General features: G+C 41.8%; 2 protein-coding genes across 14 annotated transcripts in view; one reads left to right on the top strand and one right to left on the bottom strand.

Moving 5' to 3' along the window:
* The window catches only part of TTPAL (alpha tocopherol transfer protein like), a 35,351-nt gene extending 30,751 nt beyond the window's left edge, over nt 1-4,600 (top strand). For 11 of the 13 annotated variants that reach the window (XM_027070171.2, XM_053199916.1, XM_053199911.1 and 8 more), the window contains one exon: nt 290-4,600. In XM_027070171.2, the coding sequence (XP_026925972.1) occupies nt 290-568 (279 nt within the window). In that variant the 3' untranslated portion in view covers nt 569-4,600. The remainder of the gene's footprint in view (nt 1-289) is intronic. The other 2 variants (XR_008289085.1, XM_027070170.2) reach the window with 2 other exon arrangements.
* An 865-nt stretch (nt 4,601-5,465) lies between these two features.
* Nucleotides 5,466-26,782, bottom strand: SERINC3 (serine incorporator 3). Its single transcript, XM_015065407.3, has 10 exons — nt 26,603-26,782; nt 20,936-21,097; nt 20,133-20,326; nt 18,706-18,785; nt 17,908-18,045; nt 15,188-15,357; nt 14,317-14,407; nt 13,331-13,511; nt 8,756-8,983; nt 5,466-8,129 (listed from the first exon to the last, which is right to left on the bottom strand). Exons 1-10 carry the CDS (start codon nt 26,639-26,641, stop codon nt 7,991-7,993), a joined length of 1,422 nt encoding a protein of 473 aa, XP_014920893.1. The 5' UTR covers nt 26,642-26,782; the 3' UTR covers nt 5,466-7,990.
* Nucleotides 26,783-27,271: the final 489 nt, after the last annotated feature.

Raw genomic sequence — 27,271 nt, 5'->3', positions numbered from 1 at the left:
GTAGGAAGACCAGGTCAGAAGCTATCGTGGGAACCCAGGGGAGAAGCCCTAGCGGCATGGTTCCAAAGGGGTCGAATCTCGGATATATTTTGAAGGGCCAGCCAACAGTGCGTGGGTTATAAGGAAGGGAATTAAGGGTCCTCGGGCTTTTTGAGGAACTGGAAGGGCGAAGTTGCCGTCAACTGTTCCTTTATAAGGTCAACAGATGTTTGAGCGCCTACCTATCCTGCAGGCCACCGATCCTGATTAACCTGAGGACACGTGTGTTTCCATCTCATCCCCCCTTTAGTTTTTCCTCCACGGGTCTGACCTGAACTCTCTCCACACAAACCTTCCAAGAAGCATTCTCCCCAAGGAGTATGGGGGCACAGCTGGAGAGCTGGACACCACCGCCTGGAATGCGGTGCTGCTGGCCTCGGAGGAGGACTTTGTGCGAGAGTTCTGCCAACCTGTTCCCGGCTGTGACAGCATCCTGGGCCAGGCCCTGCCGCCCGAGGGGCTGAGCTCAGACGCGCAGTGTGATGATTCCCTGCGGGCCGTGAAGTCACAGCTATACTCCTGCTATTAGCCAGTCCTCTGTGAGTGCCACCATCTTTAAATCCTTTCCTTTTGCTTTGGGGAGGCACAAGGAGAATTTGAGGTGCCACGGAGTCAGTCTTGCTCCTTGTCATTGAATTGCATCCTGTGGGGCTCTGAGGGTGAGCCATGGGGTAAGCCCTTGGTTACTCGAATTAATCCATGGAAGACATGGAAAATGTCCTCAGTGATTCCCAAATGTTTGGAATCTCGGTTTGCAACCATTAATCTGGAAGCTGTATCTGGTTCTTACAGATGTCGGAACAAGAAAAACCAGGACCAAAGTCACTTTGGTCCCACATTCAGGAGAAAACAACCTGACTGGCCAGTGGCGACATGCCTGTGAAATAACTTGGCCGAGCCTACCAGGTGGCCACACGTGAGACTCTGGGAATTTGTCTTTCACATGAACCCTAACTAAAGACCTCTGTTGCTCATCGTGAAATTTCTAGTTTGAGGTCCAGACCCCAGCTGCCATCACTGGGTTTGGAAAGCACCTTAACTCAATCGTGGGAGCATCAGGACATAAGCAGCACTTCATGATCAGATTTGGGAGCGAGACTTCAAAGCACCTCTGGGATTCACTGGTTGACTCTTGCAATAGAAACTGAAGTTTTCCCAAACCCATAAAGCCTTAGCCCTGGTTCTCAATAGAATCATACAGGATCCTAGAGGTATATGATTTTACTCAACCTGAAACGCTGGATGTGAGACCTGAGTAGCTAAAAGAATTCTGGCCCAAGAATTAAGAGACCAGGGCTCCAGCCCCAGATGTGTGACTGTAGACAAGACCTGGGCCTCTGTGGGCCTCACCTTTCTCATCTGTAAAATGAGGCTGGATGAAATGATGCCTAGGGCTTTGGCATGACGTTCTGGGATTTGGTTTAGTTACTGAATGTTAGATGTTGGCTTTCTGCCTAGAAAAATTGGTTTTCTTGCCTCTAGATGCAAGTGGTTGGATCTTGTTTTGTGGTACATCTGGGCCTCTCCAAGAGGCATATGTCACCATCTGGCCCTGCCTTTAAGGAAACTAGTATGTATATTCTTGGGACCTGGCAATAACGAACTTCCTTCTTGTAGGGAGGATTAAACTTGAAAAGGGCAGGTGAGATGACCAGGGTTTGTATGAATTCCTTCTATCCCTGAGGCTCTGGTGGTACCTTGTAAACCTGGCAGCGGGGAATGGTTAAATGGCTTGAGTGGGATTCTTAAATTTTGGTCTCTGGAAATTATTGCAAGGGCAGGTTATTGCTGGATCACTTCTGGGGCCCCCACCCTCGCAGACTGTCTTGAGTCTCTGCCTCTGGTGTGGGTGGACAGACCTTATCCAGCGAGACTGAATGTTAGTTCTGCGTTTCAGCACTTTAGACCTTTTCTGTCAAAAATTTAGCCTTAGCCCACGCATCAAATTAAGTGGTTCATTTGGTGGCTTTTGACCTATTTTCTTTTGTATTCATTCCTTGAAAGTCATGGTGTTAAAAAGTGACAAGTACTATGTGTTGTATAAGTACCTTCTCCATGCATTTATTAGACCACCAGGCAAGGGGGACAGCTCAGTTAGGTAGAGAACGGTACTCTGAAATGCAAAGGCCAGTCTATTGTTAATAAGCTCTTCATCGGTATAGTACTGTTTAAAATGTCTGGAGAAGTTGGTGGTGGAAATTATTCACCTCATTAGTGCCAATTCCAGAGAAAGATCCTTTCACCATAGATACTAACCCTGAATCCTCGTGGGACCTGGCAGAGCTGGAAATACCCAAGTGCATACCCCTGGCAGCCTCCAGTTCCATCTGCTGATGACAGTGTGACCAGCATTGCTGAAAAGATCAAAATAGCACAAGTAGGATGACTAAAGTAAATGGTTCAGAACCCAACTGCTTGGAGGTGGGAATCGGTTAGAGGCTTTCTCACATCTCAAAGAGGAAAGAGTTTAAAAAACAAAACCAACAGCAAGCTACAATGAAGGACAAATGAACCATTTGGCCCCACCAGGTTTCCAAAGTTTAAACTCTGCATTGCATTCCTGGCCGGTTTTGCCCGTGTCTATTTGACTACAGAAGTTTATATGTATTTAAGCTCACCTGGACAAGTATGTCAGAGACCGGGATGCTGCCCGTTTCCGAGGCCTCTCCAGTTGGACCAAGGAGCTGTTGCATTCAGCTTCTGAAAGGAGTCAGAGCTAAGATCTGTCTGCCTTCTGCAGCTTCAAAGAGAGATCAAACAGCTTTGACACCTCAGGAGGTTCGAACCAAGCTGTGAAACTAGGACTGCTTGGGTGAAAATCAAGGCAGTTTCTGTCTGGCTTCGCCAGGAATTTGTGTAAAGTTTCCCTAGCAGGGTGAGGGAACAACCAAGGGAGCACCCAGTGAGCCTGACTCGGTAGTGGGGGTACACTGATGGGCCAAATGAGGGAGCATCCGGAGACCTGGGAGTGTCTTCCTTCAGGGAAAAATTCTGGCCCATTTCACCAACACCTGAAAAGTAACTTTTCCCTAAATTCAGGGCACTGTGGTATAGAAAAGGGAAAGGAATGGTGTATCAGGAGACCCGAGTAATGGCTTTATGTTACTGTGGCCTTGGATGAGCCACTGAACACCCCTGAATCACATGATAAAAAGGATCTACACTCAGCTCTGAACCCTCTGTTTTCGGCATCAATTGGCTTTACTGCTACAGGGACATTGTACTCTGCCCTTTTGGAGGCCTTTCCTGCCTCCCCCCTCCTCCCCTGCCAATCTGGGTTACTTTATAGGAAATGTAGGTCTGAATGAATTGACATCTGAAGCTGTCAATGCCAAATGACTCTGTAAACTTAGGTAAGATGGGGGTCTTCTTCCTCTTCTTATACAGAATCTGGAAAATTGTGTCTCTTCCTGGAATCCTATTCTGCCTTCACAGGGGGAGGCTGGAAGAAAGCTACAGAAACAACTGTGCACACCTCTGGCTTCTCTGGAGTTTATTTGCTTTTGGCAGAAGTGGCTTTAGCGTCCCCAGACTTCATCTTGCTTTTACAAGGAGCCACATGTCCTTAGAGGTTTACAAACACTTCGGCTTGTTAAGATACTACATTTCTGCCAGAGAGAGAGGACAGCAAGAGGTATTGTCCCTGAACTCCTGTAAGATACTGAGCCTTTCTGAATTCTCCCTGGGTGGGCAGTTTCTTTAAATGCCACGGGATTCTCAAGGTCAGTCATGAGATTACTTTTTCATTTGGGGAGGCAAAAGCTGTAGTACTGTTGTGGCATTATTAGAATACTTCATTTTAAAGTGTTCAGCTTTTAAGGTTTTCTCTTGAAGCCCCCTCTTCCATTTAGGAAGTGAAGTGTTAACCAAGGTCATGGCGTAAGTGTGGCTGTTCTGTGGCATGAGATATGTGGAGACACCAAACAGAAACCTCTCAGCTGTTCGGGAAAGTTGTCAGTTCTGGTGATGCCTCTCAGTATGGGGATCTGTTAATTTCATAAACCCATAAATCCAAAGTAAATTCCTTCCTATTCTCCCGACTCAGCAATGGTTTGCTTGACAGGCCAAGTAACAGGCGTCATCAGATCCAACATTCCTCCTTAACAGATCTTGTTCCACAGGAAGGCCCGGTGTGGCTCACGGATGGAGATGCTAGTGATGAATTTACTGTTTGACGGCTGCTTTTCCTTTGGTCTCCCTGGCCAGCATGTTTAGCTGGGCAGAAACTCAGCTGCCATAGGGGATTCTTGTGGATTCGCTTACAGCTCATGGCAGTGGAATACCCGCAACCTCTCTCCGACACCACTCTGACAGGGCCGGAAAGTGGGCTAATCTTCTGACCAGACTGGGGCACCGTTTCAGCCGCTGGTCACATTCCTCGCTTCAAACTGAAATTCAGTTTAGCTTTGAGTGTATGGACACGTGGTGGTGGATTCATCTACTTCAGTGTTTGTTCTGACCAAAAAGTTTATTTTTCTAGTGCATTTTCTAAGTCAAAGTGGTGAAAACATGTAACTTTAGTATGCATGACTGGGTCTGAAACAATAAAAAAATCCCCGTAGGTTATGCATGGAGTCCTTTTGCGACAATGACAGCTCGGACAGAGGTTCTGAAGTTTTGTGATTCACGGTACATGGCGGCTTGGGCAGAGCCTCCTTCCACGTCAGATAGGGAGAGGCCCTGTGGCAACACCATGCACCTCTAGACTTGGGGCTGGTCACCTCCGAAGATCGTGTGCACTTAGAAGACCCCAGCATATACAGAGAATGGTGTTCACTGCACACAATGGTAGAGACAACATGCAAATGTTTCAGTTCTTAAGGCCCAGCTGTACTTTCTGGAGGGGGCTCAGATTCTTCCAGGGATAGCTAACAGTTCCTGGTGCCAGTAAGCGCTGGGCATCCATTACATTAAGTGTTTCACATAGATAACTTCATTTAACCTTTAAGCGTACTTAAGTAATAGTACTGCAAGGTACAGAGAAGGAGGTACAGAGGGAGGGAAACGAGGTACAGAGAAGTTAAGCAGCTTGCCCAAGGACACACAGCAAGTCAAGTAGTGGAGCTGGGTTTCAAAACCGGGTAGTCAGACTGGAGCCCAGTTTCTCTTGATGGTTAGAGCCAGGCCGTGCGTGCCTTTTACTGTCTGATCCGATGATTCGAAATCCTCTCCTGTTTCAAGTATGATCCAGGGCTTCTTCAACATGCTGACATTATTTATGCCTATGTATAATTCAGCACTCACGTGTACAATTCACTTGAGTCTTGAGTAATACCAGGTTTCCTAGCAACAGGCCAAGTTATTCTTAGAGTACAGCCAAGCAAACAGGGATACTGCTCCCTAATTTTCAAAGGAAATTTGTTATTTCAAATTAATATCAAAGTTATCATCATGAGAAAAAATAACTTTATTGGACTCTGTTACACTTATTTTACAATTTAGTATTGCTTTATTTTGCATTACATAAGGTGGGGGATGTTACACCGTCATGTTTTTGACGTTCGGGACCTTTAAAGGCTTGATCTGGCTATCCTTGCTATTAAGGAAAAGTGGGGTGTCTGCTTTACACTGGCAAAGCAAAGGGCTAAACCCCCCCTTTTTGCCCCCCAACTCCCTTGCTACTCTATCTCTATACCTTGATATAAAGCACTCTTTTAAAACATGGTGGTTCCAACAATTCCTGGCAAGTGCTGCTTCCCTACCCCATCCCCCAACCTCCATCCCAACTGAGATGGTGCCCTTTGTGTCCTACCTGTTTAGTTCTGTAAGAACACCTTAAATCTGGCCTCCATCAGACCGTGGCTGAACACCTCTCACCTGTGAATGCTGTCTAGTCTCATTTTAGCCCACGGCCAGACCAGCAGCTACCACTCGAGTGTTTACAATGCACTGAGCACTTTGCAGAGTAACTTTACACTTTTAAACAATCTTATGTACTAGGTACTATTTTTTATTCAAACGAGAAAAATGCTGAGGCTCAGAGTCACACAGATAATCACCGGCCCAAGGTCATAAAGCATAGTATGTACTCAATAAATATTAGCCGCCCAGTTTGACAGACAGAAATGGCAAAGCTGGATACAAACCCCAACAGTCTGACTTCCAAGCCTATGTTCTTAGCCATTCTTAAGGGACCAACTCCAGCCTTCTGGTACAATTTGTTCCTCTTCTTGTCTCTCACCATATAAATGGAACCCCACGGACTCAGATGATTGAAACCAGCATCACTCCAGAATCTGCCTCTCCCTGTATCTAATCAATTGCCAGTTTTAAAATTTTAATTACTGAGTGGCTCAGCTATCAATTTCTCCCCATCCTCATTTTCACTCCTCTGTTTCAAATGGTCCGTGGCCTGCCCCGGTCTCATCTCTAAATGCCTTCTCTACGTGTCAGCCGCAGTGACTGAAGACCATTTGTTTACGTCACTATGAATATGCTCCCTGCTGCTCTCAATGTAAGGTTCAAACTCTTCAGTGTGAGTTGCGAACCCCTTCGTGACCCAATCCCTGCCTCTTCTCCCCATTCCAGCCTTACCGAATGGGTTTTCATCTCCCTGCCTTTGACGTGCAGTTCTGTCTACCCCTCGGCAATGCCAGCCCACTTCCCCAATTCTCTCTCAGCTAGCTCCTAACAATCCCTGGCCTAGATGCCACTTCTTCCAGGAAGCCTACCAGGACAACCCCCTGCCCCCATCACCCCAGGCACCTCTCCTTTGGGTCCTCCGCAATTCCTCAATCACAGCACTAATCACACCATGCTGTACACCTGTCAGCTCATTTTCGCCCTCCTCTAAACTTTAAGTCCAAGATGGCAGAGCTGGTGTCTGTCACGAGTAAAGTTGTATCCTCGAACCTGACAGAGCCTGGTACGGAACAGACCGTTCTATTCTACCTCCTTGTGTGCTACCTCTCCTGAAGAAGTTTCCTGACGGTGCCCGCCTGCCTTGCCTCTCATCTATGCAAGTGTCTTATCCAGGGAAGATTATTAGTACAATTTTTGGATGAGTTCAAGCCTTTACTTACTAGCCAGACCTTACGTTTTAGAAAGGACAGGCACATTCTGCTCAATGCTTGATAAACCCGACTGCCCATATAGGTCTAAAAAATATAGGATGGCTGCTAACTCATAAAAGCTGTAAAAAAAGGGGGGGAATCCTTCAAAGCTTAAGTCTCCATTTTAATCAAATAACTTTATAGTGCAAATATAATAAATTCACATGCATTTACTTTTACATACTCATATAACAAGATAAGTACATTGACCTAAAGTCACACTGTTTTCCCAAGTGAATCTTCATTTTAACCAAACCTACAAAGCGCTTATGGAAAGCACTTCTGGCAAAGCTATAATCGTGCAGCATCAATGCTGTAGTGTAAAACACGAATTGAACAAACTCAAGCTGTAGAAGCAGTAGTCACATCAGCCACCCTGCTCTTCTGGGGAAGGACCCACACACACACTCCTCCCTAAGTACTATGATGCTACACATAGTAGGGGTTTAAGGACCGAACAGAGTGTTTGCATCACACAAGTAAAGACTTCACAGAGGAAACCCGTCATAGAAATGGTGGTTTTTGTGTTCGTTTTTTGCTTTTTAAGGATACTGCAATAGAAATATATTAATGATTGGCCTCAAATATCCAACATTTTTCTTACATTTTAAATCAAAGTTGTAGGATCCTATAGGTCTCAATAAAGAACTCTTCACAGCACAGCTGTGGTTCACTTTAAAACGCAAAATGTTCCCTTTGCGATATATCCTTACAAATAAACATAATATACATATAAATGAAAAGTTCAGATCCTGCATCAAGCATTACTCTATCTTGCCCTCTGATACAAACCTGGATATAGTCAAATTTGCAAACTGTTCACTTAATATTTTAGTTGAAGCAAAAGTAAAATAGATATGGACTTTCAGCAAAGCAGACCTTTATGAATTCTCAGAGGCTCAGCTGAAGTCACGATTGGTGAGGACGAGTGGAGCCACAAGGGTCCAGACATAAAGGAGGAGGCAGACCCAGCTGGAGCTGATCTTAACCCACACGGCTGGCCACTTGCTGGTCATGCTCTGGAACTTTGCATCGGGACTAAGAAAACAGAAGAGAGTCAAGTAAAGGAGCCTGTTATCAGTATCCAGCAGCCCCCTGGCCAAAGCCAAGGAGGAGGCTGACACTACTCTCTAGTAAGGTTCTAGGAGGAACTTGAGAAAGCTGCTATTATTACTTTTTTATAAGCAGGGGACTCTGCCTCTCAAAGAGCTTTTATCTTCTTGCTAGCAAGAAGAACTCTGACTACCGTATCCCCTGGGCAAAGTTCTTTAGGAACGTCTAGCTATTCTAGATATTGGCAAAAGTCTACATTGAAATGGCATCCCTCAAACTTGCCTTCTGTATCACATCATTACTTTGACCGGAATACTCTATATGGCCACATATAGAGGAAAATTAGTAAACAAAGATGGGTCAGGCTGCTTTATGTCATGATTTTCTCTCTCAAGTAACTCAAGTGTGGAAGGGGTCTCCATGATTTGTACTGTAAGAACTCCAACTGGATTTTAAATCCAATAGGAGAAAAACTCAAAGGCACTTCAGAAAAGAGCACTGAACACAACTTCATGATATGGGCAAGACAAGGGGGTTCTGGGGTCAAGCAATGGATGGAGATTTTCAAGGGGGCCAAGTGGTCTTCCACCTGGTTAGTCTGTGCCTCCTACCTGTACCAACTGGTCAGGGTCATCATGATGTACAAGGAAGCCAAGGAGAGCATGAAGTGGAATAAGAAGTAGCTGTACTGCACTCCTTCTTTCTCATTGTCCACAGCCCGCCGAGGCTGTCCATCTTCTTCATCACTGCCACCATTGGTGGTTGTATCACGGAGGATCACGCTGTCACTTCCTGACAAGGTCAGCTTGCTTACTTGGCTATTGTTGGAAGTGCGGATGCTGGAAAGTGATCCAAAAGAAGACAAATCAGAAAGGGGCTAGGAGGTGAATTGCTGCCATTGCCCTATATACATGACGGTTATTCCTGAACTACTATTTGGGGACTGAAGGCCTTCTGGAGGGCAACCTGTCATCACAAGACAGCAGGGGTGGGGGCACCTGGCTGGCTTACTCAGTAGAGCACATGACTCTTGATCTCAGGGTTGTGAGTTCAAGACCCACATTCAATGTAGGGATCACTTAAAAAAAAGAGAGTACTTTTATCAGTTACTATTTGATGGCTTAACTGCTTAGGAGTTTTCACTATGCTCTCAATGTCTGCTTCCATGACTTCACAAGTGCCTCTTCTATGCTTGGAATATACCACCCACAAACCTTCTCCCAGCTAACTTACTTATCCTTCAGTTCTCTATATGCCACATCTTCTAGAAAGCCTTCCCGGACATCAGTTCATCACCAGGCTGGGTTAAAATCCCACAGCTCCTTATGCTTCCCTCTGCTGTAGCACTTACCATGCCTGTCTTTCTTGCTAGTCCTAGAACTCCTCAACAACAACGACTGTAGTCATCTCTGCGTTTCTAATAGCAGATGCTAACTGTAAGTGTGTTAAATGACTGAATAAAAAAAAAAAAAGTACATACAACTAAACGACAAGAACCACACAATCATCTCAACAGACATAGGAAGAGCATTTGACTAAAATCTAATAATGCCTTTTCCTGATAAAAACACTCAACCTAGGAATAGAGAACTTCCTCAAACTGATAAAGGGCATCTATGAAAAACCCAGAGCAGACATGCTTAATAGTGAAAGACTAAAAGCTGTCCTGCTAAGATCAGGAACAAGACAGGTAGTCTACTGTCCCCATTTCTATTCAGCGTGGTACTGGAGGTTCGAGTCAGAGTAATTAGGCAAGAAAAAGATAAAAGGCATCCTGATTGGAAAAGTAGTAAAATGGTCTCTACTTGCAGATAACTTGACCTTGTACATGGAAAACCTTAAGGAATACACATACTATTAGAATCAATAAATAATCTTGCAGGACACAAGATCAATATACAACAATTCTATGTCTACACATTAACAATGAACAACCTAAAAGACAAATTAAGAAGACAATCTCCCTATGGGGCATCTGGGTAGCTCAGATGGTTAAGCGTCCAACTTCAGTTCAGGTCATGATTTCATGGCTTGTGAGTTTGAGCCCTGCATCGGGCTCTGTGCTGACAGCTCAGAACCTGGAGCCTGCTTCAGATTCTGTGTTTCTTCTCTCTACCCCTCCCCCACTCACGCGCGCGCGCTCTCTCTCTCTTTCTCTCTCTCTCTCTCTCAAAAATAAACATTAAAAAAATTTTTTAATTAAAAAAAATCGAACTTATAATACTTAGAAATGCAAAAAAAAAAAAATGTTTAAGACTTGTATGCTAATAACTCTAAACCACTGATAAGAAACTGAAGACTTAAATGAAACATCCTATGTTATAAACTAGAAGCCTTAATAGTGTTGAGATAGTAATACTCCCCAAGTTGACGAACAGATTCAATGCAATCCTTATTTATTTAAATCTCAATTAAACTGACAAGCTAAACCCAAAATTTACATAGAAATGCAAGGGACTCAGAATATTCAAAACAATCTTGAAAAAGAACAAATTTGGAGGACTCACGCTTCCTGATTTCAGCACTTAGTACAAAGCTACAGTAATCAAAACCGTGTGGTACTAGAATAAGGATAGATACGCAGATCGATGAAACAGAATTACAAGTCCAGAAATAAACCATTACATTTATGGTCAATGGATTTTTGACAAGGATACCAAGACAACTCAATGTTGGAAAGAATGGTCTTTTCAACAAAGGGTGCTGAGCCAAGTAGGTACCCACACATGACGGAATGAAGCTGGACCCCTTACTCAAGTCATATATAAAAACAATAAAAAGGGGGCGCCTGGGTGGCTCAGGCGGTTGAGCGTCCGACTTCGGCTCAGGTCATGATCTCATGGTCCGTGAGTTCCAGCCCCGCGTCGGGCTCTGTGCTGATGGCTCAGAGCCTGGAGCCTGTTTCAGATTCTGTGTCTCCCTCTCTCTCTGCCCCTCCCCCGTTCATGCTCTGTCTCTCTCTGTCTCAAAAATAAATAAACGTTAAAAAAAAAATTTTTTTTTAAATAAAAAAATAAAAAAATAAAAAAACAATAAAAAGACAAATAACCCAATTTAAGAGTAGGCAAAAGATCTAAACAGACATTTCTTCAGGATATACAAATGGCTAACAAGCACATGAAAAGAATGCTCAATATCATTAGTTGCCGGGAAAACACAAATCAAAACCGTAATGGAATGCCACTTCACATCCTCTAGAATGGCTACAACAAAAAAAAGACAATTACAGTATTTTGATTAAGAACTGATGAAACTGGAAGACTCATACATTGCTGCTGGGACTGTAACATGATGTAGCCACTTTAGACAATACTTTGGCAGCCCGGCCATTCTACAACTAGGTATGTATCCTAGAAAATTTAAAGTGTACATCCACACAAAAAACTTGCACACATATGTTCATAGCAGCATTATTCATGCTAGTCCCACAGTGGAAACAACCCCAAAACATCCATCAACTGATAAAGGATAAACAAAATGTGGTATATATGCACACAACAGAGTATTATTTCCAACAATAAAAAGGAATTAAGTACTGATATGTCATAACATGGATGAACCTTGAAGACATTATACTAAGTAAAAAAAAAAGTCACAAAAGACCATGTATTTTATGATTCCATATATATGAAACATTGGAATAAGCAAATTTACAGAGACAAAAGGAGATTCATTTCTGCCAAGGACTGGAGAGGGAGGGAATAGAAAAGTGACTGCTAATGAGCATGGTTTCTTTTTGGCAAAATAAAATGTTCTAAAACTGATTGTGGTGATGGTTGCACAATCCTGTGAATAGACTAAAAACCTGAGTAGTATAATTTAAAAGGGTGAATTTTATAGTATGGAAATTATATCTCAAAAGCAATACACAACACGTTAGGCCAAAAGCAAAACAAACAAAAAAGATCAGACAATATAACAAACACATGAGCACAGCTGTGTTCCCATACAACTTTATTCGCAAGAGTAGGCAGCCAGCACAAGGGCTATAGTGTGCCAATCCATATTTTAAGCAAGCATCAAAAAAAAAAAAAAAAAAAGATAAATCTACACAAAATGTGGAAAGCTGTCCAAATTATAACAACAAAGTTCATATCTGAGAATACTACATGGATTTATATGGTACATTCCTAATTGATTTTAAGTTATTATTTATCAAGTGATATCATGTATATAACTATACATAAAATTGTGTATATTTCTACAGATACAAATAGATTGACAGACACTTAAGTATAAGCAAAGGGGAAAAGTGTGAACTATTATGTACCATATAATGTTAACCATGGAAGAGGTAAATTTGGAGTGAGGATACTTTCATTCTCCACTTTATACTTTTCTCACTTGTCAATTTACATAAATATATCCTTGCCCATTTTTACCTCATATTTTTAATTATTAAAATAACATATGCTATTATGCAGAAAATACCAATAAAAATGGGTAAGAAATGAATCACCTTTTATCTATACATTTGCTTATTCCAATGTTACATATATAGGAGTGCAAAGTGCTAAAATAGGTTATATCTGAGCTCTTGGATTAACTAGAGACTTTAAAATTAGCTGTAACAGAATTCTGTAGTTTTGGTTTTTTTTTTAAGTTTATTTATTTTGAGAGAGAGAGAGTGTGCATGCACGCATGGGGGTGGGGGGGTTGGGGTGAGGGAGAAAGGGAGAGGGAGAGGGTTAGGCAGAGAGAGGGAAGGACAGAAACCCAGGCAGGCTCTGCGCTGACAGTGCAGAGACCGGCTTAGGGCTCAAACTCACAAGCTGTGAGATCATGACCTGAGATCCAGAGTCAGACACTTAACTGACTTAACTGCCACCCAGGCACCTCTGTAATTGTTTATTTTTTTTACAATGATCAGGAAATAAAGATTTTCTTACAAAAAAATATCAACCAGAGCCATTACTCTAGTTGATCTAGGGTCAGATGAAGACTTTATCCTCTAGTGAAAGAGAAGGTATCTCTATGTCAGTTTGGAAGGAATTATTTGATGAGACAATTTACTGGGCTTTAAGAAATATCCATGGCTGAGTAACTGAGGCAAGTCAAGGGCTTCCCATAAAGAAGAGTTAAATTGTTGTTTTTAATTCCTCACACTGCTTTTTGAAAAGAAAATAGCTTCTTTGCTCTATTATTAACTGTCCTAAGAATCTTGTCCCAAGTACTTTTTAACTTACCTAGAATACAAAAGGCAGAGAACAAAGCCTGTCAGCCCAATAAAATTCTCTAGATCCAGATGATGCCCACTCTTTGAGGGCGGACCAGAGGTAGGGACTACAGCAGTTGAATTTCCAGGAGCCAAAGTTGGTGCAGTCATGTGTGTAACAATGCTGAACAGGCCAGGGTTGCAGGAACGATCTGAAAATGGAAAATTTATTATCCTTAGAACTCTTCTTGTTCCAGGAAACAATTTGAGGGATATGCTCACACATTTATTCAGTCATGATGTATAGCATGAGACTGCTATACTTAAAAGAACCTGGAAACTTAGACATATTTGTGTTGCAATCAGTGACTTAGTTTTAGAAAAAAAGATGCAACAAAATATTTGTCAAATTTCATAAATGTCAATCTTCATTTTACGGATTTTGAAGTTTACTGGCAAATCTTTTTGCGTCTATAGTTTTACAAAGGCTTTAAGCGCAAGGAATTTTTCCCTAGTTTTGTTTTTACATAGTTAAATAGGAGTACAAAAACAATAAGTTGAGTCATCATTGGAAGGTCTGCAGTAACTGTTTTCCTTTAAAACAAGTCCACAGAATACCCTATTGAGTGAGACACAATGCAAAGGAGATTTCTCACAGTCATTTCTTCTAGAGCCTTAACACCAAAGGAAATTCAATTAAAAAATGCTACAGAGGGCCAAAACAATGTTGCCTTGTCCAACTCTTAACTAGTCTGACTTAGTCTAAGTTCAGGGAAAAGCTTAGACTGTATAAAGGACTGTGGTCCTTCAGGCTATCAGCTATGAACAGCTAAGAACGGACATGAAGAATAAAACTTGAAATGTAAGTATCTGCATCATAGTTAACACTGTACATTGGAGTGAACTTTTTTGTTTGTTCGCCTGTTTAATGTTTGCTCTACCTCTAGTTTTGCACCTGCCAAGAGTAATTTCCTACTTTCTTCTCATCAAATGAATGTGCTATCGACATTCCCTTACCAGGTTCATTGGACATGGCTGACCAGGTGAGGTACATGGTGTACAGGGTGATGAGAGAGGACTGCAAGAGACCAGAACGAGGCTGGTGTTCCTGTGAAATCAAAAAGAAAACAATGCCACAGGAACTGCAAGGGCTGACTTCCTAAAACCCAGTGGATTTCCCTAGGCTCCCCTGAAATACTATTAACTGAGAACCTGCTGATTCTACTTGACAGCTGAAAGATGAAAGGTAACCTGTCAGTCTGAGTTAGCCTGAAAAAGAACTGAGAAAGAGGAACCATGTACTATTGGTTCTCAAGGGATTTCATAGTCCTGGAATTCCTGTATATCCCACAGGGGCTTGATTTACTAGTCCCTTGGTGTAGGAGAATCTAAGCTTAGCTCTGGCCTAACTAGCTACCAGGTGATCCATCATCTCTCTGCAACTTCAGCTTTTTCATTTTTGAAAGGAGAGGCAATGTCTCATATTCTTTTCATATTTCTCATCTACAACTCTACGATTTTTTAAGTATGGTTTTTAAATGGTGAAACTTGCACACTTGAGTTTTATTTTTAAATACTAAAAGCAATGATTTTCTAGTTTAATATCTTGGCTAAGGTTTCCTAAGAATCACTCACGATGTAAAGTATTTTATAAGAGCTATAAATTTTCAGGTTACCTAGGGTTTTTTTTTTTTTTAAATGACAGGGAAATTATTCACTCAATGGCACACTTTACAGTTACTAAGTTATAATTATAAAGACTTTATCATAATATGGGAAAATATTTAAGTACATAATCTTAAACATAAACTCACATAAAAGATTATGTCAGTTAAAGTTTAGCATCAATTAAAAATCTGTCACAGGAGGACGAAGCAGAAGACCATACCTGAATTTTTGGGTGGATGGATATAACAGAAACCACAACGCAAAGGACCAAATTAATACTAATGAAGAACTTGTTCTCCGTGCAGCCATCCGGTTTGGTGTAGTATGCATAGAATAACCCGACAAACACGACTGACAGGATGTAACAGATGCTTGTGACGGAGAGTAAAGCTAGAAAAAGGGAAGCCAACATGAATGCTCGTGATTGTAACAAACTTTTCTAATGAAGACCAATTGTCTTCTACTCCATATAAAAATAAAGACACATTATTTTATTGTTAGGGTGGTCAACATCTTACAGGAAAATTACAGGAGACCCAAGGCTGATGTTTCAGACAGCATTAGAGGCAGCTCAATGTTAAATTCAAAAATCCACCAAGCAACTGAATTCACTTCCTAGACTACCTTACTTGATTCCATGGGTTGAAAAACCAGACATGTGATCATTGCAGCTAGAGTAAACTCCAACTGTATGCAAAGTAATGTTCATTACAAGCCTTTCTTAGGAACCTACAAAACTTCTGGGCCGTCAAACTGGTTGAGGTCCAGTAAGCTAGATGCCAGGGATGGTGTTAGCAGAAAACAATGGACAGGCATCTTTTATGATGTTTGTCCTCTGCAGCTACTGCCACATAAACCTGTTTCCTGTCACTGTGAGACCACATCATTGTGGGAAAGTGGTATATTTGCTCTTTTTAAGAACCTAAAATAATATTCCTTTCTGTTCACATGGACAATCAACAATTAGCTGTGTAACTCTGAAAATTAGAAAACATGACAGAGTAACAGTATGCTCAGACCAACTATAGCAACATTGAGCTCAATTAACTTATACTTAATTCACAGCAGACTTATTTGAGAAAACTAGTTTCCATTTATCATAATCTCCATGGATTTTGCATGTTTAAAATTAAATGATGTATATATTACTATCAAATGATAATGTATATTAAATTATTAGCATAGTTCCTAATGTTTTTCCATAAGAACATGCAAGATTTCTCTACTTTTTAGTTACTCCAAAGTATGGCAAATGCTCAGCTCATTATCAAATTCTTCTAAAGTTGAGTGAGTCCAAATGAATTATAAAAAATGGAAGTAAATAGAGGGGCACCTGGGGGGTTCAGTTGGTTAAGTGTCTGACTCTTGATCTCGACTCAGGTCATGATCTCATGATTCGTGAGACTGGTTCATGAGATTGAGGCCCGTGCTGGCCTCTGCACTGACAGCATGGAGCCCACTTGGGATTCTCTCTCCCTCTCTCTCAAAATAAATAAATAAACTTAAAAAAAAAAAAGTCTGGAAAGACATAGACTAATATGTTAACAGTGAGTATTAATTACTGAAGAGTTGGATTATGGGGGAATGTTTTCTTTTGTGATTTTTGGTTTTCCGAGTTCTTGACACAGAGCAGCTATTACTTTTTATTTTTTTAGTGTTTATTTTATTTTTGAGAGAGAGACAGAGTGTGACTGGGGGAGGGGCAGAGAGAGAGGGAGACACAGAATCTGTGCTGTCAGCACAGAGCCTGACGTGGGGCTCAAACCTGCGAACTGTGAGATCATGACCTGAGCCCAAGTCAGACGCTTAACCGGCTGAGCCACCCAGGTGCCTCGCTATTACTTTTATAATGGGTGGAGGGGCAGGAGCTGGGTCCTGGTCCATTTATTTTTTTTAAATGAGGTATGCTGGGTCATTGCCCCTAGTAAGGAGAGAACTCAACTCCCACCCCATTGTTACAAGCTGTATATCCTATTTCCACCCTAGAAATTTTAAGTGCCCTTTTTCTACCAGAAAGCTTTTACAAGGGGTGTGAGTCATATTCTGAATAAAGCAGTAAGGACTGTTCACTTCTATCTGCCTGAGGGATGTGGGCAGATGACCCGTATGTATAACCCACCTGAATCCCCTGTCTATGGCAACAAGGAAATCAAAACCAAAACTACATCACTATATACAACTGTTTTTCTTTATCTAAACACATCTAGTTACATTATAAATCTCAAAATAAATGAATTGAGAGAAGCCAATGATTTATGTTATCTGTGCTTCCTCCTTCCAGTAATGTATACAATTCAGAACTGACTTGGGGCGCCTGGGTGGCTCAGTCGGTTAAGCCTCCGACTTCAGCTCGGGTCATAGTCTCACAGTTCTTGAGTTCGAGCCCTGCGTTGGGCTCTGTGCTAACAAACAGCCCGGAGCCTGGAGCCTGCTTCAGATTCTGTATCTCTCTCTCTCTCTCTCCCTCCCCTGCTCATGCTCTGCCTCTCTCTGTCTCTCAAAAATAAATAAATGTTAAAAAATTAAAAAAAAAAAAAAAAAAAAGAACTGACTCAACTGGAAAACTGTAGTTTTTAAAAAGTCAGCTCTCATTTGGAAGTTTATACATTTAAATCAATGAAGATTTTTACTGCACATCCTATTTATTTTTTTGTTTCAAGTTTTTATTTAAATTCTAGTTATTAACATATATGACAATATATGATAACAACATATATGGTAATTCTAGTAGTAGAATTTAGTGATTCATCATTTACATACAATACCCAGTGCTCAACACAAGTGCTCTCCTTAATGCCCGCCTCCATTTAGCACATTCCCCCACCTACCTCCCCTCCAGCAACCCTCAGTTGGTTCTCTATAGTTAATAGTGTCTAACGTACATTGTGTTTAATGTAGCATAATGCAGTATGGCTCTTATAGGTGAGTTCAGATACTTACCAGCGTACCAACACCTTGGATTTCCTTCTTCCATTCGATTTACCCATGATTCATTCACAGAGTGAGCAAAGTCTACCAACAGCACTAGCTGGATGAGGATGAACAAAAAGGCCCCTACCATGCCAACAACAAACCAGGCTACAAAGCAAAAGAACAAAGGTATTCTGAACCACAGGAGTAACATTTCAGAATATCACTGTCCAACATTTTAAAACAATTTCAATTCAAGTAAGAGGTGGTAAAGAATATTCTGTCTCCAGCAGCACAGCAAAATTATTCCAAATCCAAACTCAAAGGCATTCTCTGAGAAGTGTTTTGTTGGGTTTTAGACCTTTTAAAAGTTGTTCTAGCTTGTGCCAAGGGGAGCTTGGGATCTGACATTCCAAATGGTACAGTAAGCATTTTCCTTTATTTTACAAGGGAAAAAAAAAAATCACAGTGGAAATCCACAGAAGTCACTTGATGTTATGGTAAGAAAGCAGATTAAGACAGGGATATGAGCACATATGAGTTCCTACAGGTCCCTATGTTGACAAGCTCTCTGATTAACTTAGTACTGCCAAGTGAGAAGGTAAGCTATATTAAGATACTGGCAAAATATGGTTCCAGCTGAGAAGTGGGCTGAATGCCTCCTGGGTTCATACAATTAATTACTATCTTAATATTAGTACTGAGTCATATAGTTGAATACCACTTCATTCAATTGCCAGTTCTGCAAAACCAGTAATGAAAATGTAGCTTAAACTCCATCATTTGTAGAGTCTGTGTATATTATAATTAACCCCCTTAGTAGCATACCTGTGGCAAAATGGCCCCCAGGGATGTAGAAAGAGCCAACCATGATACCAACGATGGCAGCAATTTTGAAGAACCAAAACCTATTAAAATATAAAAAAGTACATTTATGAAATGTTTTTGCCCTTATGCTGAGAAAAGTGAATTTCTGAAATGCAAAAATAAAGACTCAGCATTTCCAACATGATTGTCTGGGCTTATCCCTTCATTTGATATGAAGCTGTTTCACTCAATCTTTCATACAATTTAGAGACAAACATTAGCCCAGAGAACAAATCACTCATAGATGTAAGAGAAAAACACGTAACTTAAGAATTTCCCTACATTTAGCAATTAAAGATAGGAATTTTTCTAGAATTCTGGGGCATTCTAAACTAACAATGTTAGCTAAATATGAAGCAACTAATTATTGGATCTAGGAAAAAGTTATCGTCTAATCCTTCTTTCACAATACAGGACCTAAGTGCCTTGTGCCCACAATCACACAGTTCATCACTGACAGAGCCAGGACCAAAGCTGGCTTTCAGTTCATGATCTTTAAAGACTGCCTTGTATGGCAGAGTGAAAAGAATCAGGCTTTGGAGCTGGACAGAACTGAGTTTCAATCCTACCTCTAACTCTCACTGGCTCAGAAATCTCAGACACTCCAATCTCTCTGAAGTTCAGTTACTGCATCTATAAAAAGGGGATTATGATACATATAAAGTTTACAGAACTTTCAGTCTTCAAATAAGAATTATTTGAAACCGGGGCAGCTGGGTGGCTCAGTTGGTTTAAGCATCCGAATCTTGATTTTGGCTCAGGTCATGATCTTGCAGTCCAGGGTTCGAGTCCCACTTTGGGCTCTGTGCTGACAAGTGTGGGGCCTACTTGGGATTTTCTCTGTTTCTCTCTCTCTCTCTGCTCCTCCCCCACTTGTGCATTCTCACTCTCTCTCAAAATGAATAAATTAAAAAAAAAAAAAAGAATTACTTGAAACTAAGAGGAACTGGGGGCAGTCAGGAATGGAAAACAACAGATGTGTAAATCAGTGATCCAGTTTATTTTTCTGTATACTGTTTAATATATCAGGTATATTTTTCTCTTTTAACAATAAAAAGTGTATGTGTCTGTGTGTGTGCAGTGCTTAGCACAGTGCGTGAACTGTTTTCACGGGTGTTTGATAAAAATCTAGGAACCTGAAACAAAGATATTAAAAGAAAGGACAAGATTTTCCTCATCCCCTCTACCCTCTCTGTGCTACAGAGCTCCAACTGGAAATAACACTGAAACAACCTCACATGTACAATAGGTCAGAAACAGATCAAAAATATATGTGGACCACCGATTCATACACTCTACTGCTTCCATCCGAATAGCAACATTAACTACTCAACAGGAGGATCCACGCCATAATATAGCAAGTAAATAATAAAATAAATTGTACATACCCATTGTGTACTGCTGCTCTGGGATCTTTACTTGTTTTTACTTTTAACATGAGCAGAGAGAAGACAAAGAAAAAGATGGCCAAGGCAAAGTTGATCCGATATACAGCTTTATAACCAACCAGCACGTCGCAATCTTGATCTGCCTTTATATCAGCCACCTTGATTTTAAACCCCCCTTCACAGAATCCAGGGATCTGGAAAAAGCAATTGCAATGTTATGGCAATATCCACATTTAAACAAAGATTCTATCCCATCACAAAAAAGCCTCGATATCTAAAACTGACTGCTTCAACAACTGCAAGACTGTCCTGTGGGACTTCACTTTTTGCCTTCCAATTCACTTGCAACCTTATCACCAAACAGTAGAAACAACTTGTATTTTGCAAATAAAAGCGAAGTGCTCTTTTCTTATTGATGAGGTTATCTCCCATTTTGCCACAAATTTTCATGGCAACTGACTCCTTCCACAGGTGAAGGTCGAGTCTAGGTAAATGTTTAAATGTGAAACATACATGGAAAGATAATGTTTTCGTGTCACTCTTTTAATATCTTTCTCTGAGTTGTGACATGAGACTCTGAAGATGTTCGTTCTGACGACCTTTATTTCTGGAAAAGGACTAACCCTTTCATAGTCTATGTCTTGACTATACCCAAAAGTAACTTAAAAACCCAACAATTACAATGAACTTGACTGAGTTTTACAATGGTGAAAAGTTGGGACGTTAATCACAACTAAAATTGTGCCAACTGTAAAAATAATACAAATAACCAGCACATTAAGGCCACTGTTACTTCTCCTTACCTTCTTCAGCTGAGACTCCATCCCTTCTGTCAGCATGATACAGGACACAGCAGCGCCCAGGAAGAGAATGAAGGCGTAGATGAGGCGGGTCACCGTGGAATTCTTACTATTGGGGCAGCAGCTACACAGTAGACATGACGCACCACTGCAAAGGCACGGAACCTGCGACAAGCACACCACAGCCATGTGAGACCTCTTTCAGTGGACCTCTTCGTGTCGTAAGTGTCACAGAGCAGAAGATGAGGAGTTCGGCCAGGTTTTCACAGCTTTACCTGAGACAGTTATAGCTGGGAGGAGGAAGTGATTAAAAGCACGGATTCTGGAGTCAATATTATTTCTGTCACTCTACCTCAGCAAGTTACATAAGCTAAGCTTATTTCTCCCTCTGTAAAATAGACTCAATAACAGAATCTTCCTCCCCCACACATTGCTGTATGAAATGAGTACTCAACACAGGCCTAAAACATGGAAGGAGCCCAGTATATGTTAGTTATATTCACACAGAGAGTATACTTTATTGAAAAACAGTATATATTAATACTGAGAAGAATAGGGGCGCCTGGGTGGCTCAGTCGGTTGAGCATCCGACTTCGACTCAGGTCATGATTTCACAGTTCGTGAGTTCAGGCCCCACGTCGGGCTCTGTGCTGACAGCTCAGAGCCTGGAGCCTGCTTTGGGTTCCGTGTCTCCCTCTCTCTCCCATCACCCCCCCCCCCCACAACTTGTGCTCCTCCTCTCTCTCTCTCTCTCTCAAAAATGAATAAACGTTAAAAAAAAATTTTTTTTAAATACTGAGAAAAATAAAAACCTGACTCCACTTGCTATTTAAGGAACCTAGTTACCAAATCTGATATTATAACATAAAGCAACATTACATGGAAATCATCGTAAATAAGGTTAGCAAGAGCCATTTAGCTCCTTTCAAGAGTAACCTGGAGAGTCCTTACAGAATCACCATTTGACCCAGCAATTCCAGTCCTAAATAGATACCCAAAAGAACCGAAACAGGTATTCAAACAAAAGCCTGTACACGAATGTTCAAAGCAGCACTATTTACAGTTGCCAAAGGCAGAAACAACCCAATGTCTATCAACTGATGAATGGATACATAAAATGTGGTATATCCACACAATGGAATATTACTCAGTCATAAAAATGAACGAAGTACTGATATATGGTACGGCATGGATGAACCTAGAAAACATCATGCTAAGTGAAAGAAGCCAGACACAAAAGGTCACATACTGTATTTCATTTATCTGAAATATCTGGAATAAATAAATCCAGAGATGGAAAGCATTAGTTTCCAGAGGCTGGATGGGGGGGGGGGGGTGTGAAGAAATGGGGAATGACTTCTTAATGAGAATCGAGCTTCTCCTTTGGGGAAGGAAAATGTTCTACACTAGACAGATGTGATGACAGTACAACACTGTGAATGTACTAAATACCACAAAATTACACACTTTAAAATGGTTAGTTTTATATTCTGTGAATTTTACCTCAATTGAAAAAAAGAAAAGTAACCTGGATCTCCGGTGAGCATTCCAGAGGAAGGCATAATTTGAGTCATTTTTATGTAGGCTTAATTAGGAAAGTGCTTGAATTGCTTTCACAGGTGACATTAAGTCACATCACAAGGGCAGGCTAAAGTCAGAATCATCAGCAGAAGCAGGAGATGTAAATTGTAGAGGACACAGGGCGCCTGGGTGGCTCAGTCGGTTAAGCGTCCGACTTCGGCTCAGGTCATGATCTCATGGCTCGTGAGTTCGAGCCCCGAGTCGGGCTCTGTGCTGACAGCTCAGAGCCTGGAGCCTGTTTCAGATTCTGTGTCTCCCTCTCTCTGATCCTCCCCCGTTCATGCTCTGACTCTCTCTGTCTCAAAAGTAAATAAACGTTAAAAAAAAATTGTAGAGGATGCTGGTCTCACAGTATGGTCCCAGTCTTTACTTTTTATAGATGGTACCTTGTGTGGCCTTTATCATGGTTTTGTGTGATCTGGAGCAAGACGTTAAGCTTCTTAAAAGCCCAGTTTTCTCATCTGTAAAAATGGGCATTAACACCACCTACCCAAACAGTTACTGTGTGAAGAATGAGCTAGTATCAGGAATATCCAGCAAGTAGCATAATGCCTGACACAGCAGGGGCTCAATATTATCATGGTAGCCATTAACATTTGTTACCACAACAACCATGGGAAATTGATCACCCATATTCAGTATCCAATTCTTAACTATAATCTGGGCCAAAAGACCCAGAGGTCTGTAGCTAGCCAGCGACTGGAACAGAGGTTTTACAGTCAACAACGACACTAATCGCTTCAGGTTTATTTTGTCTGCATCCACACACTCCTGACTCTCTGTAGTTATTTATTTTCTGGCCCATAAAATAATCTCATAATAACTGCCTACTGTTTGTTATGGGTTGAACTGTGTCAAATTAGTATGTTGAAGTCCTGATCCCCAGTACTGGAGAATGTGACCTAATTTGGAAACAGAGTCACTGCAGATGTAATTAGCTAAAATGATGTTATGCTGGAGAAGAGTGGGCACCTAATTAAACATGATTAGTGTCATAAAAAGGAGAATTTGAGCACAGACATGCAGCATGGGAAGAATACCTACCAACTGAAGACGAAGGCAGAGATCTACAAGCCAAGGAATATCAAAGACTGATACAAACCACCCGGAGCTGGGAAAAAGGCATGGAATAGATTCTCTCTCATCACCCTCAGAAGGAGCCAACCCTGTCGACACCTTAATCTCAGACTTCTAGCCTCCAGGAACAGAGAGACAATAAATTTCTGTTGCTTAAGCCGCCTAGTTTGTGGTATTTTGTTATCGAGCCCTAGCAAACTAACATACCCACTTACTTGTTTATAAATATCAGGAGACTTTAAGTACCTTTAGGAGGGACCACCTACTGTTTGTCTCCTGTATCTTTACACAGTAGGTACTCAATCTGTGGAACAAAGCTGTCCTACTGTTATTATCATTTCCCTATCTCAGTATATGACAACTCTATTCTTCCTGTTACTCAGGCCAAAAACCGTGGAGTCATCCTTGATGCCTTCTTTTTTTTCCAAAACCATCACCCAATCTGTGAGCACATCAGCTTTATCCTCAGAATATATATCCAGAATCTTTTTTTTTTTAGTTTTTATTTATTTATTTTGAGAGAGAGAGAGAGAGGGAGAGAATATTCCAAGCAGGCTCTGCACCGTCAGCACAGAGCCCAACGCAGGGCTGAAACTCATGAACTGGAACTCATGAACCGTGAGGTCATGACCTGAGCTGAATTGAGGGTCAGACGCTTAACCGATGGAGCCACCCAGGTGCCCCTATATCCAGAATCTGATCACTTCTTAGCATCCTTAACTATCATGTTGGTCTGAGCCACTACTATCATCACTCACCTGGATTAACTGCAATGGCTCCTGTCTCACTGCTGAAGTGACCCATTCAGAAGCCAGAGTTGGTATAGGTTATTTTAAGATGAAGACATTTGAGATTCAACGGACATGGGAAAAAGCCTTCTTGGAGCTTTCTTCATCTAACTAAAAGCAGCAACTTCTAGGATATGAAGCTGCCATAAACTCTCTCTCCAAGAGTTTTATGGCCATGAAGAAGACAAAAGACCTCTGCACCTACACAAACAAGTATTATCACAAACTTCCTTATCTCCTGTTTGTTCTAAAAACCCACCTGTCTTCTCTAAAGAAACCTATCCTATAAAAGCCCTTTTCTTCTCCCCTATTAAGTTAGGTATATAATAAGCCATATTTTCTAACTACCCTTTTGAGTTATTAATCACTGAATGATGAAAAACATCCTGTGTATATGTGTGTTGCATGTGTACATAGCTCTTTTTTCTTGTGCTAATCTGTCTTTTGTCAGTTTAATTCACAGACCCCCAACCACTAACCTCACAGAGGATGCAAAGAACGTTTTTTCTCCTTTACATTGCTCTGCTCTTTCTTTTCTACCATCTGTTCTCCACACAACCACCTTGTTAAAACACAGATCAGATCCCATCATTCCTCTTTTCTATAATGGATCCCTGTCACTTTAAGAGTAAAAGCCAAAGTCCTTAAATTATCCTACAAGACCAAACAATGGGTTATCTACAGGATTTGGCTGGCTCCCTGCTACCTTTCTGACTTTATTTCCTATTATTCTTCCCTTCCCTCATTCCATTCTCTGGTACACTGCACTTCTTGCTATTCCTGTTGAACAAAAGGGATTAATAAAATATAAAAGCAATTTATAGAGAGAAATGCTTTGATGGCATCAATTCAAATCTTAACTTTACAACAAAGCCAAAATGTGTTGCACGTTGTTAGGATTAAAAAAAAAAAAAAGACACCTTTGTTTCAAATTACAAATCACTCCTTAATTAATTACCTTCTTAACTATATTTCTTCCTAAATCTATTTTGCAAATAGCCTGACCCACTAGTGGATCATAAAATTCAACCAGGATTTGTTTTAATGTGAAAGAAAAATTGTACAGCAGATGGTAAAGGTAAAATTTATTTCATGAAACTTGGGTCTAATTGGGCATATTAAATCGACTACATAAAATTTATTTCTTATTTTGGGTCAAGGTCAAAAAATTGGAAGACCGCTGCTCTCAAGGAACCTGCAAATGACTAAACACCCTTCCGATTTAAGGTCAACAGCCTTAAAGAATGGAAGGGCGCCAGGCTGGCTCAGTCAGAGGAGCATGTGACTCTTGATCTCAGGGTTGTGAGATGGAGCTCTACTAGGTGTAAAGATTACTTAAGATCTTTAAAAAAAAATGGAAAATACACTTTGTCCCTAAGAAATGGTAGTATAATGAGTTGAGATTGAGTCCTTGATCAACAAAATCAGCTGGGAAGTTATGAAACAAAAAAATGATTTTAAAGAATCATGATCCTCAGGGTCAAGTATATGAGGAAACTCACCATATTCTCGTCCCTAGATCCTAAACTTTCCTTTTTAAAATAGGCCGTTTACAACCTACAAAGTGATTCAATCCAATTTATTCACTTTATCCTCACAGCAGCTCTCGAGGTGAGGAACGCTGGAGTGATTATCCTCATGCTACAGGAAGCCAGAGATAAATGCCTTGGACAAGGTCTCAAAATGTTCACGCCATGGCTTCCAATTTTGAATAATAATCCACCAGGCTTTCTTTCCTTTGCACCAGAACTGCATACAGGCCTTGGTTAAAATCCCAGCTCTGCCACATACTCTGTAGCATTGGCAAATCCATGCTATGGGATAAATATATCGTTTAAGCCACCCAAAATTAAACGACGCCACCTTATGAAGGTACTTCGAAAAGAAGCAGAGCGCCCTCGCCCCGGAACTGTCATTCCGCGGTTCAGGTCCCAGCTCCAGAGGAACCCAGAGGCCTGAAGGCTCACGGGGGCGGGGCAATCGAAATTGTAAACAATGACGGCCTGGCCTCCTACGTTCCCCCTACAAACCCGGAAGGCGAGCCGCGTGATCCCAATCTCCAGGGGCAATCACGGATTTTGATTTGGGCCCCCGGATACTCTGTGCAGCCCAGGGCCTGTGCCCCCCCACTCCCTGCCAAGGACCGACAGAGTCTGGGCCTGGGACTCCCTGTTGCCCTCCCCCAAACTACACGTCCAACGGAGAGATCAGACCCTGGACTCACCCAGCTGGCGAGGGAGAAGACGCCCAGCACAGCCCCCATGGTGACGCCTGGTGATGGAAGCGGCCGGTCGGAAGGCTTCTAGCGCGGTGGTAACTGCCAGTCGAGGCGTCTCCCCAGAAACGCGACGTTTTCTCAGGCCGGAAACGCGCGAGTTGCGTCATTGCGCGACCCCGCCCACCGCCCTCAGCCGCTGCTGCCCGAGAGAGCCTCTGTCATTGGTAGAGGGAGAAGGCGGAGCTAAATCGACCTGGCCGTATACGGGAGGCGGGGCTAAACCAAGCCAGAGGGGAGGGAGGAGGCGGGGCTAACCTGACCCGTCGCTGAGGGAGGAGGCGGGGCTAACCCGGCCGGCGGTGAGGGAGGAGGCGGGGCTAAACCGGCCTGGAGCTAAAGGAGAAGGCGGGGTTAACGCCGCCTGGCGCTGAGGTGGGAGATGGGGCGAAAGCGGCCCAGAGCCGCAGGAGGTGTGAAGGCTTTTTTCCTTCACCTCACTTGTATTCACTGGGAGCCCGTTATGTGTCGAGATCTGAGGTACAAAAACACACAGGAATTTATGGCCTACTTAAGAGCCTGACACCGAACATAAATGCACCGTGACACACGGTGATGAGTACTCTGAAGTAGTAGTATGAGGGAATGTCCTTTCAATAAAAGCTTATTTATTAACGC

The sequence above is a fragment of the Acinonyx jubatus genome, chromosome A3 (assembly GCF_027475565.1).
Source record: "Acinonyx jubatus isolate Ajub_Pintada_27869175 chromosome A3, VMU_Ajub_asm_v1.0, whole genome shotgun sequence".
Taxonomy (NCBI): domain Eukaryota; kingdom Metazoa; phylum Chordata; class Mammalia; order Carnivora; family Felidae; genus Acinonyx; species Acinonyx jubatus.
Note: the sequence above shows the minus strand (reverse complement) of the source record. Positions and strands in the feature narration are given on the sequence as shown.

Excerpts from the sequence above, each read along its gene's own strand:
- SERINC3 (XM_015065407.3), bottom strand. The coding sequence starts at position 26,641 with ATGGGGGCTGTGCTGGGCGTCTTCTCCCTCGCCAGCTGG. Across the intron at positions 20,327-20,935 it reads TGGAGTCTCAGCTGAAGAAG|ATCCCTGGATTCTGTGAAGG; the intron begins GTAAGGAGAAGT and ends TGCTTTTTCCAG. Across the intron at positions 18,046-18,705 it reads TGGGGGCCATTTTGCCACAG|CCTGGTTTGTTGTTGGCATG; the intron begins GTATGCTACTAA and ends TTTGCTTTGTAG.